Genomic DNA, 14,815 nt, shown 5'->3' with positions numbered 1-14,815 from the left:
TGTCTTCTTTCCTATGCGTACAACAACACATATTCTTATTTCCTTTCCATCATGTATATCAGGTGTTTATTGATGTTATAACAGACTCGGCATCATTACCACCACATTCCAATCACCATTTCATGATATTGTTGCAAAATTCACATCTTTTTCACCCTCTATTACTACTTGCTCTAAATAACTTACGAAACCTGCAAAAGTCTGCCAAACTGCACCATCATATGTCTCCCGCTTGATCCAATCCACGACACAAAAAGTGATCCCAGCCAACCGCAACACCCCGCGCCCCTTGACAAACCCCAACTCGTCTCGGCTCCTCCGTCACAATCTTGTCAATTAACGACTTTTTCTGAACTTGTTCTTTATGCTGCTCTTGTCCCCGATCTCGCCAAATTTCCCACCAGCTCTTTGGTTCGTCTTGTTTAGATTGGGAAAACAAGAACTCATCGCCCCAGGCAAATATCTGGCCTGCAGAATCAAGACAGACGACTGCCTGTGGTCCGATGGACATGTCGATAATGTTGGTTAGTTGCAGCGGTTCGGGATCTGATACAGTTGCGGTGCTTGAGAGGCGAAGGGTGTTGAGGGTACCATTCTCTGTGTGGAGAGAATTTGTGAGCTGCTATGTGGACTGACGTGGACTCAACGTTCTAGGCTTCCCATACCTTGTAATAGCAAGCCAAAGTCTGATGCATCATAGGCAAAAGTCAGGTTTAAGGAATGCGCGGAAAGCCAGTGTGGAAAAGAAAAACTCACCATCCCCAAAAGCAATCTTCTTCATTCCAGTTCCCCAATGCACCACCCCGCTCTGTTGCCCCTCCAAAATGTCCACAACGTTCTCCGATTTTTGCTCTACAAATAAATCTCTCGGCGCTCGTCCTCCCCCAACTCCAAATACCGTACATGTCCGCTTCTGACCATCTACACTTATCACACCTAAACACCCTCTCCCAGCCACGACGCTCTCAACCCGCGACTTTAACGCCCCTGCGAGCAACACGGGGCTGGTGGCTTTTAGCAACGTGCCGTTGGGGGCAGCAATGTATCCCCATGCATACACTTCAAGAGGAGCTGTCAGATTCCCGGATGGGACGGCAAGGACGGCTGTAGTGGGTCCGTGAGCTGATATGGAAAGGACACGTCGTCCAATGTCGTGAAAGAAAGTTAGGGGTTGGGGATTGGAGTCGTTGAGCTCGCTTGCATTTCCAAGAAGACCTCCTCCCCTATTGATCATACACCCATCGGTTCAGTTAAATGGATTGCATCGGAACGAGAATGGCGCAAGTACATACCAGGTATAGACTTTACCACTTTTCGCCAACGCAACGGTATGATAGTCCCCACACGCAACATCAACAACGTCCTCGTTCGTCAGCTCGCCCTTTACTCGAGTGGGAAGCGAAACTTGATCGTCATCGTCTTCGTCAAAAAATCCCGAATGTTCTGGGATGTAGCCTGCCTGAAAGGTGTTGGAACTTGGGTGTCAAATGCCGGTATAGAAGGCTTAATGATCGATGGGCCCTATCTCGCTCATTACCTGACCATAAAAGTTGGAGCCCCTGCGGAAAACATCATATATATGAGCCACATTGTTGCCAAAACGACAAGTTAACCTTCCAAGCGAAATAGACGCAAACTCAACATACCAAGCAAACACCTGGCCGTTACTCACACCTTTCAAAAGCGCAACAGAATGCGTCGCTCCACAGGAGACTGCTTGAACTAATTGTCACAATTCACACAAACGTCCTTCTTTGACATGCCCATTTCCCCATTTACAGATGCCATACCTCGACACCCATCCAGCTCGTCCACAATTTTAGGACACGTCACCAGACTCTGATCGCCATGTCCCAGTTTACCGTCCCTGTCAAACCAAAAGGAGCACGATTACCGCCTTTCGATATCAAAATGTGTTTATTTTGACAAGTACTCACACCCCGATACCCCACGACCATACTCTTCCGGCATGCCCGTGTTCACGATTATGAGATGTTGGAGTGGTGAGGAGGCGAGTTGAGGAAGGTAGGGTGAGGGGTAGGCGGAGATTGGCGCAGAATCTTGAGCGTAATAGCATGGTCATGGTGGAGTGATCTACCCTGATCTTGCAGACGTGTGTATATGATGCTGCACGTTCTATCGTTTGGAGAGTACGATTCTGATGATGTTTCCCTTCATTTGCTTTTTAAAAGTCAAAGAGCTATAGAGCGTTCAAGTTAAAACTCTAGGGTATGTAGATCTCGTTCACTGCTCTCTAGCCAATATAAAAGCTCCGATCATTCAAAAGCCACGCGCTCGCATGACTTCCCATTACGATGTTTTGCCAGGTAACGATATCCGTCTCCGCCCTCTAAGGACCGTTGTGGTTTGCTCAGAATGTATCAGCGTCGATTCTTTTAACATATGCCACATCTGAAAATCAACCGAGTTTGGTATTCCAAGCCATCAAACAGTCAATTCACATTATCATCTCCCAGTCCACATCTCAACTATTAAACATTCGAGAATACAGTCGATCATGTAGACCCTGCAAAATATCCACAACAGGCGCTGTCTGCCAGGCTCCTCTCCCAATCTCTTCATCCACCCCCGATTTTATCTCACATTGCTTTTTTAAAACGCTTTCAACAGACTTTTGAAGAGTGAGGAGGAGCTGTTGGCCCTGATATGGGCCGACGAGGTTGAGTCTAATCGCGGCAGAAAGGATGGCGCGTACGTGAAGAAAGAGGAAGAGATGCGACGTTCGTTCTGTGTAGGATGCAAATATAGCAGGCATTTAATTCAGGAATTTTCATGATGGCACAAACTCATACCAAGCAAGAACGCACCTAAAGATATTCCAAGGCAATTGGAGACTACGCCAAAGCAAATCGGTAAATGTCCGGCCGTTCGTGAAGCCTATGAGAGAACAAATTACTAAACACACACAAAATATCGACTCCCGAGCCACACGCATACCCTGACTTCCGTCTTGAACACAGAAACCACATCTACACCGTGAGCAGCAGGGAATCCTCTAACAAGCAGCGTCAAAAACGCCGCGCCTTGTGTTCTTGAATTCGCGCATTTCATATGGCCACCTTTAGGATTCAATATTTCGATCCAATATGAGTGGAGCACTATACCTAGATGCACGTCTCGCTACATGGTTGCTACCCGTCAGCCCATCATATTCTTCGTCCAGAACTTGGAGCTTCTGTACCACATTTTTCACACGATCTGTTCGCTTCGTAGGCAGTGAATCCGTGTCCGCATCTAAGCCCGTCTCGTCCAACGCCTGCCACGCAGCGCGTACATAAGGTACAGCTGAATGAGCGTACGAATGTAAGGAAGCTGTTACAAAGGATACAAGGGAAGAGCCATCGGGGGTGGAACGGACGTGGCCTGCTTGGACGGCGGCTTCAAGACCCGCGGAGGCGACAAAGCCTCCTATAACCTCCTGGTTACGTTAGACCAGGCATACGAGGAGCTGGTAATACTGTGAGCAGAGAGCTTGCCTGTTGGAAGCGCAGAGTCTGATACCATCCATAGTAGCCAATCCTCTTTCGACAGCGAAGTTTCGGGCATGACGATCGGGAAGGCGGAATTGCAACCTGTCTGACTCAGTCGTGGCTTCGATCTGCTTACGCCATTTGCTTGTGATAAACACAGTCTTTTGTGTGCAAAACCACACTAGCATCACGATATTATAATGCAAAAAAGCACAAATGTGAAAATCCTATTCGATATGCGATTATGGCCCATTTCTATTGCTTAACAAACTTTGCGACATTGTCCAACCAGCTAGTGTACTCCTTCTGCTCCTTGTGTTCCACATACTGCGGAATAAAAGAAGCAAGGCTCTCATCCAATCCACGCTCCTCCAGGTAGTTGTGGAACAATTCTTGGAGGGAGTCATCCAGGTCGGCGAAAACGGGGCCGCCGAATCTGCCGCGTCGTTGCCAGTCACCTTCAGCAGTTTGGTCGACGACGAGGAAGGAAGAGGGGCTGTAAGCAACGCTTTCAATGAAAAATGAGCCGTCTTGGGCGGTGGCGGAGATGTCTAGGGCACCATGATCTGTGGATCCGGACTAGAGCCAAAATTATCAGGAAGATTGCGTAGAGAGCACATCCACCATATGGTTCGACACCTACCTGCTTTTGAATGATCACCGAAAGATTTACTGGCAATGTGCGTTCCTCCTATTTGATCAGTGCGCGCATCAGCTTTTGCCCACAAGGTCAATACACAGAAATGACAGTCGTACCTCTTCCGAAGCTCCCTCGTCAAACTCTTGAGCCTCAACTAGCGCGTCGGTGCTGAACAACAATGTGATCCTGAAAATCCCAAATGGATCAACCTCTGCTTACCACAAGTAAGGATAACGTAAAAGACTTGAAACATACTTTTCGTTGCCAAAAGTTCTCGACAATGAAATCTCCTTCTCTCCCGGCTTGTCTTCCACCTTCCAGATCCCCTTGTTCTGGAACTCTTTGAGGAAACTCGGGACCTCTTCACCTTGTACTTGTTCCTTCTCGTACTTGAGTTCCTCTACGAGCTTTTGTTCAAGATCGCGATCCACAACTCCTTGGCTCATGCGAGCGAAAGGGGTGACTGTGAAAGCTCGCGCACGGGGGACTTGCGCCCGTGCGGCAATAGCCATCATGGGCCGAAGGGAGCATGCATAGCGGGAGGCGGCGCGGAAGAGCATGGTGTGAATTGAAGGGAACGACAGGGAAGCACAGCGAAGCTGGTTGAAAGACCGCGAAACCCCGAGTTTGTCAAGGCGTTACCATGGCTGCCATGACTCACGACTGCTGTCTTTTGATTACGCGTTGATCTCAGTTAAATCAGCAAAGGTTTTGAATAACGGGCAAAACGACCAGAATACTCAGAGAAGCGCATATGATAAATTAATGTACAATTGATAATCATGACATGTAAAACTTTACAAGCTCCTCGCTGACAGCAGATGGTGTGAGGACGCCGATGTTTGTAAACAAAAGGCTGATATACCGTGGCGGGGTGTAATCTATTTGTGGATTTTTCGCCTAACGGACAGCGTCAGTCGGGCAACATTTCCACATATAACAATATTTCACATACCACTATTGTATTTCTGTCCTCCGAGCTGGCAAAGTATGGCGGTGACGCAATGGGAAGGTCTTCTTGATTTAGTGGAAAGAGACGGACAAACTTGTATCTGAGCAAAGCCGTGTTAGTGTTGGACATCCTAGTACCTAGTGCTCTTTCCTTTCCAACGTACTGCTCGGTCACTGCATAAAAGGGCTTGTTGGCTGCCTTTGCCACAACTGCGATTTGGTACGTTCCAATCTACAGGGACATCTGTCGTGAGATCGCGGACGGAAAAGGGGCAGTAACTTGCACAACATACATACCTGGTTGATAACGCCACCATTCTGGACAACGCCCTCAGCACCAACAATAACCATATCAACTCGGTCGATTACGGATCCCACGGCAGCATCCAAAATTAATTCTGCTGGAATATTTGCTGCCCTCAATTCCACCGCGGCCTTCGTACTGTGGTACTTTTTAATTATGCACACCTCAACCGCTAATATCTTGATGCAAGAATTGCTTACCCACTTGTCGTTGGCCTCGTTTCCGTGACAAACACTTTAAATCGCTTATTCCCTTGCCGGGCTTTTTGCAGTAGCATCATCACAGCGCGGGAATATGAGTGCACCAAAATAACCTAGTTCCAGCCATCAGCTCCTTTTTCAGACACTCGTGGAACACGAGATGGGATCATTACTCACAGCATCATCCTTGATAAATTGGAGCCCTTTGTCTGCGGCCCTTTCCCTAAACTTGGCGTACTCTGCTAAGCGTTTTTCGAAAAGAGCAAAGATGCTCTTTTTCCAATCCTCAACGTCCTATCACAGATCTCGAGTCAGGTACGGTTGTCAAAGGGTGCATCGGAACTTACGTACTCGAATGTGTTCCGAGTGTGTCTTTAACGGGTGAAGAAACAGGTCCGCGCCCGCGATCATGGAGGCATTCTTTTCGGGCAGCTGCTTGAAAGCAGTGGTGGCTGCTTTCGCATGTTCCAGAAACTCGAATGTAGAAGAGGCTGGTTGTGTCCAAGTTTCCGGTTGAGCGAACCAGACACAATTCCAAAAAGTTCCATCCTCCACCAACCTTTACTGTCTTTCATAATGTCCAGCAAGGCCTAGAATGCGGAACATATAGTGTCAGCGGGTAATGGGAGGAAGTTCCTTTCACGGTGCATGGTTACCCTAACGACCTACCATTATGACCAAGACGGGAAGGGAGGCATTTGGATGTTGCTGCTGAAGCTTGTCAAGCCGAGCCTGCGGCTTCCAGTCTGTACACCCATAGACAGAATGGGTCAGGCTGTTATCCATCCTAAATGAGACACTGTGGGATAAAGCGTGCCCACCTGCATTATTCAACGGAGTGATTTCTAAAGGCACCATGGTCTAGATCGAGAGATTTGTGTCTTGCGATATTTCCCAAAGGAATGCCCTGGGATGCAAAGCATGAGTCACGCTTTCACGCGCAGTCATGTGACACGAACGTCGTCATGTCTCATCATGAAATTGTGGAGACGGACTTTTCTTGGCAAAGCCCCCAATGGACAGCAGACACTAGGAATACGTTGGAAATTTCCATACGAACATTGCCACGTAGGATTGGTGAAAGGAAGAGGCGGTGAGGACCTTTTGTGAGCGCCCGGGCCATTCTACTAGCGCCCAGCCCTTTTTCTGTAGCGCCCCTTTACCTGAAGGAATTTTGTATCGTAGCATTGCTCGGCCAAGGCTGATTCATGCAAACTCTGTTATGAAAATCCGATCGGTTGCGGATCTTCCGACGGCTGCACCCCAAGTAGGATGCTCCGACGAAAGAGCCGGGGGTGGGCCAAAACCTTATCCTTTATAAAAAAAAACACAGAATCATCTCGTCAAGCCTCTTCCGCAAGTCCGTTACCTGAAGGAATTTTGTATCGTAGCGATGCTCGGGCAAGGCTGATTCATGCAAACTCTGTTATGGAAAGCCGATCGGTTGCGGATCTTCCGACAGTTGCATCCCCAAATGAGATGCTCCGACGAAAGAGCCGGGGGTGGGCCAAAACCTTATCCGTTTATAAAAAAAACCGACAGAAACATCTGGTCAAGCCAAGAAGCGTCAAGCCTCTTCCGCACGTCCCTTCTGGGTGTCACCCGCATGACAAATCGCGTGGCAAAGCGTGGCGCATGTGGATGTGTCATCAAAAGACCGATGACATTTCCAATACGTGACTTGCTCCCCCCCATTAACGAATGGCCACGTATTTTAAAGGAAATGTTCGATGTGTGGAGGAGGAATGGAAGGAAAAAGGGATTTGTTATTTTCGGAAGTTTGCATTTATACTTGGGAAAAGGGTTTGGTTTTAGTAAAAAAAAATTGGGAATTTCAAAGGATATAAAGGACTTGCAGCAGCAGCAGTTTTCCTCGTTCTTCCTATTTTTTTAATTTGTCTTTTCATCCACCACCACCATCAACCACCACCACAACAACACTTTTTTTTTTTGCATAACATACAATGAACAACGGAAACGCCGACTTTGTCTTGTTTGACCCAGATACTTCCACCGGTGATCCGGATCTCGAGCTGGAGAATCCGAGTGCAGGAGACTACCTCCCGACCCAAAAGATATTGCAAGAAGGAAACGTTGCGGGCATCCCGCTCACTGCAACGGATCCCCAGTGGTCGTCGCTCGATCCTCTTTACTTGCAGGACTGGATCATGTCGTTCCCTTCTCACATACCTGATGCATATGCTCCCGCAGCCACGGCGGATAATTTCTCGCAGTGGGATACATTTCTCGATCCTCAAAGCTTTGGTGTGGACAACGTGCAACACTGGGATATCGGTGCGCCTACTCCAACGGACCCGCTTCAGGAGCTCTTGACTGCCACGTCGCCTCCCGCTCTTACTTCTGACACCAGCCCGACAATGGAGAGTGCATTTGGCTCGCCTCACTTGCCAATGGACCCTGATCCCGCGGACGTTGACGCTCTCTTTGCCTCGCTCTACCAGCAGCAAGAAGAGAGTGCCATGCAACAGCTAGAGCAACAGCAAGGAACACTGCAAGGGACACTGAAGCAAGAGCCCGATCAGACACCGCTCATACAGCCCCTTGAGGATCTCCAGAATCAATTCACCTCTTGGGACAGTCCCATCCTAAAACTCGAACCTTCCACACCCGTACTGGAGCGGACACCATCCATCCTCATCGGGCACGCAACTGATAAAGGAATAAACGTGCAACCACTCTCACCAGCACCATCGACGCCCGTCCATTCAACACCAGAACGCCATTTCACTGCAACTCAAAGGAGGCCTTCTTACAGCGACACGTCATCCAGCAGTCTTCCCTCACCAGCACCCACGAGCATTGATACCTTTTCCCCACGCATACCCTCCTATGACAACGAATCTGATTCCATCATCGACCCGGATCACATTGACCTCAACGCAATGTACTCAAACAGCATCACGATACCAAAGCTACAACAGCTCTTCTCCTCAGCCCTCCCCAAACATGAACGCACAAACAACATCATTAAACTTCCCGAAGGAAGAGACAAACGCTTCCATTGTCCATGGCGGCAATGTCCATCATCCCATGCCCGCCGATATAACCTCAAAACACATTATGGCGAAGTCCACGAGGGACTCAAACCGTTCCATTGTCGATGGTGTCACGAGACATTTGCACGTAAATACGATTGCAATCGACATCGAATTAATGCGCATCCTGATGAGGAAATGAAGCTGCCGTGGTATTTGCAAGCGAGGTTGAAATCGGGCGGGGAGGTGCAATCGGCAGCGGGACCCAGACGGTCCTCAACGCGGCGAGGATCATCCTCTAAAAGAAGGCGCTAAGCTCTGATTGATGCCGTCTTCCTTCATCTTTTCATGTAGTCTTCCTATAGATCTTGTTTCATCATTTCTGTTTTATCTGGCACGGATATTTTTCAAACCCAGATGATTTTAGGATTTGGTTGTCGCAACCTGGGTGCATGTAGTGTTGTGGAGTTGTCTGTATAAATTATGTATGTATCATATCTTTAGTTTCTTTCCGTCTTTTGAATATACCCTGTGGCTTTTGGAATTGGCTCTACAGCGTTCTTGTTCATTTTGTAAATCTCTGATCTGTGTGTCGTTGGGTAAAAAAGCCGCGTCGGTCGGAGTCGCTGATTCCGTCAGCCAGACTGGACCATTTTCTCCTCAAGCTATACCAAACTTACTTGCAATCAATCTAAACCAGGATCTGAGTAAAACCATATTCCTTTAAATCCCCTTTCCAATATATCCGACGGAGATAGAGCATGTCTGGTGCTTGGGATCATTTGCCCTGGATTAGATAATCGGATTTGGAAATCTGGGTGCACACTAGGATTTTAACTCGCTACATACACAAGGAGTGCCCAAAATACACTACAAATGTCGGATCATTTTGACGATGAAGTGGGGGAAGAAGAAAGTGAATCGTTGAACGTAGGTGTAACCGAGGAGCATGAGCCCTCAACAACAGAATCCCTCCATGCAGTCCAAGAGACCGATGCTCCCGGTGAGGGCGAAGATGGCGATGACGACGACCAGCCTCTAAGCGAACAAGATCTTGAAAGTGAAGTGGATCAGGAGGAAGAAGATGAAGAACAGAGAACCGAAACTGCTCGATCCATTCTGGGATCGATCATTGACACATCCAAGAATGCCGGCGATGAAGTCATTCAAAAAACCGGGGAACTCGAGGATTCGTCAGATACCTTCCCACCTGCACAACCAACTACCACGGAAGACGAATCCCAACCCGTCGAAACCGAAGCCGAATCCGCCATGATGGCCGAGCTCCAAAATACCCTTGATTTTATTTCCGCCCAGCCTTCCATACCCGGCCAGCCCGGTGCAGATCCCAACTTTCTCCGGCTAAGAAACGAATATGACAAGCTCCACAAGCTTTTCCTCCAGTCTCGGAAAAACGAAAAGTCTCTCGTAAAGAAATGCAAAGACCTTGCGTCCGAACTCTCTTCTAATGCAGCCAAAGTCCAGGCCGCTCTTAAACTCAGTCAGAATGATCGGAGCCAGATCACCGCGCTCAAAAAAGAGGTTCGAAAGGCCTGGAAAATGGTTGAAGTTTCCACCGAGAAGGAAAACAGAGCAAAGAATGCGATTGCAAATTTGAAAACGGAGGTGGAACAGTTGAGAAAGCAGATGGCAGAGACATCGGGGGCGGGTGGATTGCCTGGTGCAGCTGGCTACAGCAATTTTGGAAGAGACAAGTTGATTGAAATTCAGATTCAGCAAGATGAACAGATTCGGCAATTAACAGAGGTAACGTTTGGCCTTATGATGTTGTGCGGCATGAGAATAGAATGTAAACAAAGGATACCTTTTCTCTTTCAATAAATGCCAAAAGGCTAAAGAGGCTCTACAAAAGCAATATGAAGATACCATAGCCGAAACGCAGCACGTCCGCACTGAGAACGATGACCTGCAAACAAAAGTCGAGCGCCTTGTATCTGAGCGCGGCACCCTCGACCATGAACTCCTCACCCTCAAAGACCTCCTCGCGACAAAGAAATCTGAACTAGACCGCGAAGCCCGTGCCCGAGAAAAACTGGAACTTGTTCTCAAGCAAACAGTCGATACGTGCAGCAAAAAAGATGATCTCGTGGCGACCAAAGTTGGCGAGCTCAAAGCGCTCCGTGAAACCATTCAAAAGTTGGAAGTGGCACTCAAGGAGGAGCGCACCAAGATCGAAAAGGGCGAAAAGGACAAGGAAAACATGAATGCACGATTGGGCCGGTTACAGCAGGAGTATGATGAGCAAGTTTTGACAACCACACGACTTTTGAGTGAGAATCAGCAGCAGACAGGGGAGATTAAGAGCTGGGAAGAGGAATTGACAAAGTACAAGGAGGAGTATCGAAGCGTGGCGAGGGTTCGGGATGCGCTGCAAAAGAGGATCAAGGCTATTGAGGAAGCGAAATTGGAAGCTGAAGTCGAACGAGATCAATTAAAGGTACGTTCTATCGAGCGCTCTTCTGATGAAAAATATTAAAAACCTCACACACCCTGGCTTTCAACAGGGTGCCAATCACGGCCTCTCTCACGACCTCGAAGCAGCCCGCCGTGACCTAGACCAACTCCACAAAACTCTCGACTCTCTCAGCCGCGAACGTGACATTGCGCAAAAGAACTTCGTAAAGGCCACGGGGGCAACCCAAAAACAAGTCACCATCGTCAAGCTCGCCGATCAGACCAAACGGAATCTTGAACAAGAAATCATGGGATACAAGGACGAAGCCGCCAAGATGCGCAAACTCATTTACTCCCTGGAAAAAGATCGGGATAGACATATCAATGAGGCTGGCAAAGTTCGCTTGGAACTGGTGGGCAAGGAGGAAGAAGTCAAAATTGGGGAGATGATGCTATTTGATTGTCGAAAGAAGATTGGAGACTTGGAACGGAAATTGAAGGAACAGCAGGTTTGCAAGACTTGTGGATTGACAAGATTGTGGGTATTCACATACTAATTGAAATACCAAATCTAGACGCTTTACGAAAACGTTCGGGCGGACCGTAATCTTTACTCCAAAAACCTTGTGGAGACCCAAGACGAAATCACCGAAATGAAGCGAAAACTCAAGATCATGACACACCAGATCGAGCAGCTCAAAGAGGAGATTGCCAATAAAGAAGCTGGTGAGCATCTTTACCACACATGGATGAGAACGCTGATGAGTTTTAGTTGAATTGGCTAACACCTGTACAATAAACCAGCACTCGTTAAAGAACACTTTGAGCACTCCAAACTGGAAAAAGAGAAGGAGGCACTATCAGTCCAAATTGGCAAGCTTCAACAACAATATGAAGATGCCCAGCAAATGATCCAAAACCAGGTAAACCATCATCTCATTGAGCGCACTTTACTCCCCATGTCCTCATGCACCCGAACGACCATAGCAATCCGAAGAAAACAAACTCCGTCACATTATATCAACAGCGGATGCTGACCGACTCCGCCAAAAGAAAGACTATGAAACCCTCATCCAAGAGCGAGACATTCTGGGTACCCAACTCATCCGTCGGAACGATGAACTCTCCCTTCTTTATGAAAAAATCAAAATCCAAACCTCAACCCTCCACAAAGGCGAACTTCAATACCGTGAACGCCTGCAAGACATCCGAGTCTGCAAACTCGAAATCAAAAAACTCCGTCGCGAAAAGGCCATACTACAAGTCGAAACCCAAAATCTCGACGGACTTCGTTCAGAAATCTTTAGACTTCAACGTGACGTCCTCCGGGAACGTACCCGTGTCAAGATTCTTGAAGAGGAATTGGCGTCCCCACTCAACATTCATCGATGGCGGAAACTGGCCGGATCAGATCCCTCCACATTTGAACTCGTCACGAAAATTCAAACCCTCCAGAAGCGGTTGTTGGCCAAAACGGAGCAGGTGGTGGAAAAAGAGTTGATTATACATCAAAAAGAAAAACTGTACAAAGAGATCAAGGAAGTGTTGCAGAGACAGCCTGGGCCGGAAGTCGCGGAAGAGTTGCGAGTAGTCAGAGAGGCAGTTAGGACCAAAGTTCGGGAATCAAAGGTAAATATACCTACATGTGTGCTGTCTGTATCAAAATCTATTCACAATAATCTAACAAAAAAATATCCAAGGCCCTAGCATCGGAGCTAAACATGTACCACTCTCAAGTCAACGAATACAAGTACCAGATAGAGGTACTCAACAGGAACCTGCAAGATCTAAAGAAAAAATACTATGAGGCAAAGAAACAACACCAGCAGAAAAAAGGCGATCGGGTATCGACGAAAATTTCTGGTGGTGGTGGTGGTGGTATTGGGGTTGAAAGTGATGCATTTGCGAGGTAAAAAAACAAAAAGGTCAAGCGGCAACGCAATTTAAAGCATTGTACACGCAATCATTTTGTCCACCGCAATATTCTACCGGTTTCTGTACATAGTTCTTTCCATACAATACATATTTGCCGTAATGAAAGTTCCATCTCGTCGCTCATCCCTTTCCCAAGTTTACCGTTTGGTTTTTATACCAGCGGGTTTTGGCTTTATGTCATTTGGATTCACCGACTGAAGCATAATAGCAACCTTGCTCCCCGGGCGGTGCTCCTGATATCCCTTATGCCAATCATAACCGATGGAATACGCGAAAATGCTACCGTCAGCATTGAACGCAGTGCTGGTGATGGGGAATCCTACAGACGGGAACGCTTTCAACCTTTGCTTTGACTCCTTATCCCAAAAGTTAATGGTTCCGTCTGATCCGGCGGTAGAAAACGTGCCAAAGGTAGGATGGAAGGATATGGCGTTGAGGCTGTACACTTCTTTGTCTACTCTGTGACATTTGAATGAGAAGGAGGAACTCCTGCGCAGAGGGCGGCATAAGTAAATAGTTCATGGAGATTTACTACAGGTACAAGATCACTCGGCCACTTACAATTGCTTCTCTTCAATATATTGAATTTGACATCTTCCTTCAATGGACCCAACGCAGAACCCTGGACTCGATGAGACTGTGAAGCATCCAATACTTCTAGTCTGGAATTTTAATGGAGAATCAATCACCTGGAAAAGACATCCATTAGCATCTCCAGAGTCATTCAAGCGATCGTGCGTACGAACGAGGGGCTCTTACTCTGAAAGGCGTCGAGGGATTGTTCATGTCAAACACGTGCAGTTTTCGGTCCGCCGAGCCAATCACCAACAAAGGACCTGATGAATCCATCACGTAGCACCGCTCCCCCAATTGATAGACATGTACTGGATTTTGTTGCCTGAGATCCCAAAACTATTGCCCCAAAACAACATCATGGAGGTTGAGATCGCACTGTTATTAGAGGCTTCTCGTCAAAATAACAATTTACCAACATACGTACCCGAACTGTTTTGTCCCAACTACCTGTGACAGCCAACTGAGCATTGCCCGGACCCTCGACAAATCGACAGCTTCGAATAGGTGCATCGTGAACGGCTACCTGGGCCTGTTGTCCAGTGGTGACATCTAGCATACGACCAGCTTTATCACACCCTCCTGAAAGCACTTTGGTGCCGTCCTACGCGTCACAAAAATTAGCCATAGTGCAAGATCAGGCCAGGTCATGCTAGCCGCAACGGGTTCCATCAAGAAACCAATCTTGAGAACCTACCAGTGACCAATCCACACAAAGAGCTGGCGCCTCATGCTGTATTGCAGCTTTAGGTATACTCTGACCATTTGGTCCAATCTCCCAGATCCGGGTTTGATTATCCCAGGCACTAGCGGCAATATAGTTGGCCTTGGGAGAAAAGGAAAGCTCGGACACACTATCACTCGGCGGTTGTGGGAGCTGCAAAAAAAAAATAGTGAGCACTCTATTGGGAAGCGTACACGCGCCTATTAGATATTAATATTTACCTCTACGTCCTTATTTTGGGTCGCAGCTACGGTTGAACCTAGACCAAAGCTCATTGTGGATAGCGAGATCACAGGGGAGAAACGTGATGGGATGACAAGAGAATGTCACGGTAAGCCGTGGCTTTTGGGAGACGTGCCGCACAGAACCCAACGAGTAGTAGTCCCAGCAAGTTTGCTCGTAGTTTTCCAAAGAACTTTGTCGCCGTTGGTCGTCCTCCCCGCACGACTGCTGCTTCCGTTGTTACGTACGTCCAGTTGCTTTCAGTTGCAGATCCAATGCTCGATTTGACTCTGCATTCGAGTGGTGACAGAACCATAGCACGTGATATAATGTGGTTTGAGGACCATGACTCATTCGCTCGGCG

The 14,815-nt window shown here is 47.7% G+C and overlaps 7 protein-coding genes across 8 annotated transcripts; 2 read left to right on the top strand and 5 right to left on the bottom strand.

The window, feature by feature from the left end:
- Positions 1-39: 39 nt before the first annotated feature.
- On the bottom strand, positions 40-2,255 carry SPPG_03362 (uncharacterized protein). The gene is made up of 8 exons (XM_016751633.1): positions 1,938-2,255; positions 1,791-1,867; positions 1,647-1,722; positions 1,538-1,559; positions 1,293-1,459; positions 757-1,223; positions 666-686; positions 40-597 (listed from the first exon to the last, which is right to left on the bottom strand). Exons 1-8 carry the CDS (start codon positions 2,081-2,083, stop codon positions 218-220), a joined length of 1,356 nt encoding a protein of 451 aa, XP_016609601.1. The 5' UTR covers positions 2,084-2,255; the 3' UTR covers positions 40-217.
- A 230-nt stretch (positions 2,256-2,485) lies between these two features.
- Positions 2,486-3,567, bottom strand: SPPG_03361 (uncharacterized protein; the record flags this gene model as incomplete). The annotated part of the gene is made up of 5 exons (XM_016751632.1): positions 2,486-2,748; positions 2,829-2,898; positions 2,959-3,052; positions 3,126-3,439; positions 3,523-3,567. 5 exons carry the CDS (start codon positions 3,565-3,567, stop codon positions 2,486-2,488), a joined length of 786 nt encoding a protein of 261 aa, XP_016609600.1.
- Positions 3,568-3,660: 93 nt separating this feature from the next.
- On the bottom strand, positions 3,661-4,728 carry SPPG_03360 (uncharacterized protein). The gene is made up of 4 exons (XM_016751631.1): positions 4,387-4,728; positions 4,248-4,317; positions 4,135-4,182; positions 3,661-4,070 (listed from the first exon to the last, which is right to left on the bottom strand). Exons 1-4 carry the CDS (start codon positions 4,689-4,691, stop codon positions 3,747-3,749), a joined length of 747 nt encoding a protein of 248 aa, XP_016609599.1. The 5' UTR covers positions 4,692-4,728; the 3' UTR covers positions 3,661-3,746.
- Positions 4,729-4,853: 125 nt separating this feature from the next.
- Positions 4,854-6,975, bottom strand: SPPG_03359. 2 transcript variants are annotated; one of them, XM_016751629.1, is made up of 11 exons: positions 6,750-6,975; positions 6,408-6,493; positions 6,256-6,332; positions 6,146-6,176; positions 5,938-6,077; positions 5,764-5,880; positions 5,587-5,699; positions 5,380-5,524; positions 5,247-5,314; positions 5,087-5,183; positions 4,854-5,031 (listed from the first exon to the last, which is right to left on the bottom strand). In XM_016751629.1, the coding sequence occupies exons 2-11, from the start codon at positions 6,442-6,444 to the stop codon at positions 4,912-4,914; spliced, it is 945 nt and encodes a 314-aa protein (XP_016609597.1). In that variant the 5' UTR covers positions 6,445-6,493; positions 6,750-6,975; the 3' UTR covers positions 4,854-4,911. The 2 variants fall into 2 exon arrangements, with proteins under 2 accessions (XP_016609597.1, XP_016609598.1); XM_016751630.1 differs by having other exon boundaries at positions 6,408-6,975.
- Positions 6,877-9,126, top strand: SPPG_03358 (uncharacterized protein). Its single transcript, XM_016751628.1, has one exon. The coding sequence runs from the start codon at positions 7,551-7,553 to the stop codon at positions 8,895-8,897; it is 1,347 nt and encodes a 448-aa protein (XP_016609596.1). The 5' UTR covers positions 6,877-7,550; the 3' UTR covers positions 8,898-9,126.
- Positions 9,127-9,237: 111 nt separating this feature from the next.
- SPPG_03357 (uncharacterized protein) lies at positions 9,238-13,043 on the top strand. Its single transcript, XM_016751627.1, has 7 exons — positions 9,238-10,349; positions 10,435-11,040; positions 11,108-11,506; positions 11,573-11,723; positions 11,802-11,920; positions 11,985-12,626; positions 12,698-13,043. The coding sequence occupies exons 1-7, from the start codon at positions 9,459-9,461 to the stop codon at positions 12,908-12,910; spliced, it is 3,021 nt and encodes a 1,006-aa protein (XP_016609595.1). The 5' UTR covers positions 9,238-9,458; the 3' UTR covers positions 12,911-13,043.
- Positions 12,650-14,705, bottom strand: SPPG_03356 (uncharacterized protein). The gene is made up of 6 exons (XM_016751626.1): positions 14,451-14,705; positions 14,203-14,382; positions 13,933-14,109; positions 13,692-13,844; positions 13,494-13,621; positions 12,650-13,421 (listed from the first exon to the last, which is right to left on the bottom strand). Exons 1-6 carry the CDS (start codon positions 14,502-14,504, stop codon positions 13,070-13,072), a joined length of 1,044 nt encoding a protein of 347 aa, XP_016609594.1. The 5' UTR covers positions 14,505-14,705; the 3' UTR covers positions 12,650-13,069.
- Between the last annotated feature and the right edge of the window lie 110 nt (positions 14,706-14,815).

This window comes from Spizellomyces punctatus, assembly GCF_000182565.1.
Source record: "Spizellomyces punctatus DAOM BR117 chromosome Unknown supercont1.5, whole genome shotgun sequence".
Lineage (NCBI taxonomy): Eukaryota > Fungi > Chytridiomycota > Chytridiomycetes > Spizellomycetales > Spizellomycetaceae > Spizellomyces > Spizellomyces punctatus.
Note: the sequence above shows the minus strand (reverse complement) of the source record. Positions and strands in the feature narration are given on the sequence as shown.

What these genes read in the sequence shown, in the direction of transcription:
- SPPG_03362 (XM_016751633.1), bottom strand. Translation starts at nt 2,083, where the DNA reads ATGACCATGCTATTACGCTCAAGATTCTGCGCCAATCTCCGCCTACCC. An exon ending in TGGTCGTGGGGTATCGGGGT is followed by an intron (nt 1,868 to 1,937) that starts GTGAGTACTTGT and finishes TTGGTTTGACAG; the next exon opens with GGACGGTAAACTGGGACATG. An exon ending in GCTCCAACTTTTATGGTCAG is followed by an intron (nt 1,460 to 1,537) that starts GTAATGAGCGAG and finishes AACACCTTTCAG; the next exon opens with GCAGGCTACATCCCAGAACA.
- SPPG_03360 (XM_016751631.1), bottom strand. Translation starts at nt 4,691, where the DNA reads ATGCTCTTCCGCGCCGCCTCCCGCTATGCATGCTCCCTTCGGCCCATG. An exon ending in AGAACTTTTGGCAACGAAAA is followed by an intron (nt 4,318 to 4,386) that starts GTATGTTTCAAG and finishes TGGGATTTTCAG; the next exon opens with GATCACATTGTTGTTCAGCA. An exon ending in CGGTGATCATTCAAAAGCAG is followed by an intron (nt 4,071 to 4,134) that starts GTAGGTGTCGAA and finishes TTTTGGCTCTAG; the next exon opens with TCCGGATCCACAGATCATGG.
- SPPG_03359 (XM_016751630.1), bottom strand. Translation starts at nt 6,444, where the DNA reads ATGGTGCCTTTAGAAATCACTCCGTTGAATAATGCAG. An exon ending in CACTCCGTTGAATAATGCAG is followed by an intron (nt 6,333 to 6,407) that starts GTGGGCACGCTT and finishes ATGGGTGTACAG; the next exon opens with ACTGGAAGCCGCAGGCTCGG. An exon ending in ATGGTGGCGTTATCAACCAG is followed by an intron (nt 5,315 to 5,379) that starts GTATGTATGTTG and finishes ATGTCCCTGTAG; the next exon opens with ATTGGAACGTACCAAATCGC.
- SPPG_03358 (XM_016751628.1), top strand. Translation starts at nt 7,551, where the DNA reads ATGAACAACGGAAACGCCGACTTTGTCTTGTTTGACCCAGATACTTCC.
- SPPG_03357 (XM_016751627.1), top strand. Translation starts at nt 9,459, where the DNA reads ATGTCGGATCATTTTGACGATGAAGTGGGGGAAGAAGAAAGTGAATCG. An exon ending in AGATTCGGCAATTAACAGAG is followed by an intron (nt 10,350 to 10,434) that starts GTAACGTTTGGC and finishes AAATGCCAAAAG; the next exon opens with GCTAAAGAGGCTCTACAAAA. An exon ending in CCAAAGTTCGGGAATCAAAG is followed by an intron (nt 12,627 to 12,697) that starts GTAAATATACCT and finishes AAAATATCCAAG; the next exon opens with GCCCTAGCATCGGAGCTAAA.
- SPPG_03356 (XM_016751626.1), bottom strand. Translation starts at nt 14,504, where the DNA reads ATGAGCTTTGGTCTAGGTTCAACCGTAGCTGCGACCCAAAATAAGGAC. An exon ending in CCCAAAATAAGGACGTAGAG is followed by an intron (nt 14,383 to 14,450) that starts GTAAATATTAAT and finishes TTTTTTTTGCAG; the next exon opens with CTCCCACAACCGCCGAGTGA. An exon ending in GTTGGGACAAAACAGTTCGG is followed by an intron (nt 13,845 to 13,932) that starts GTACGTATGTTG and finishes TTGGGGCAATAG; the next exon opens with TTTTGGGATCTCAGGCAACA.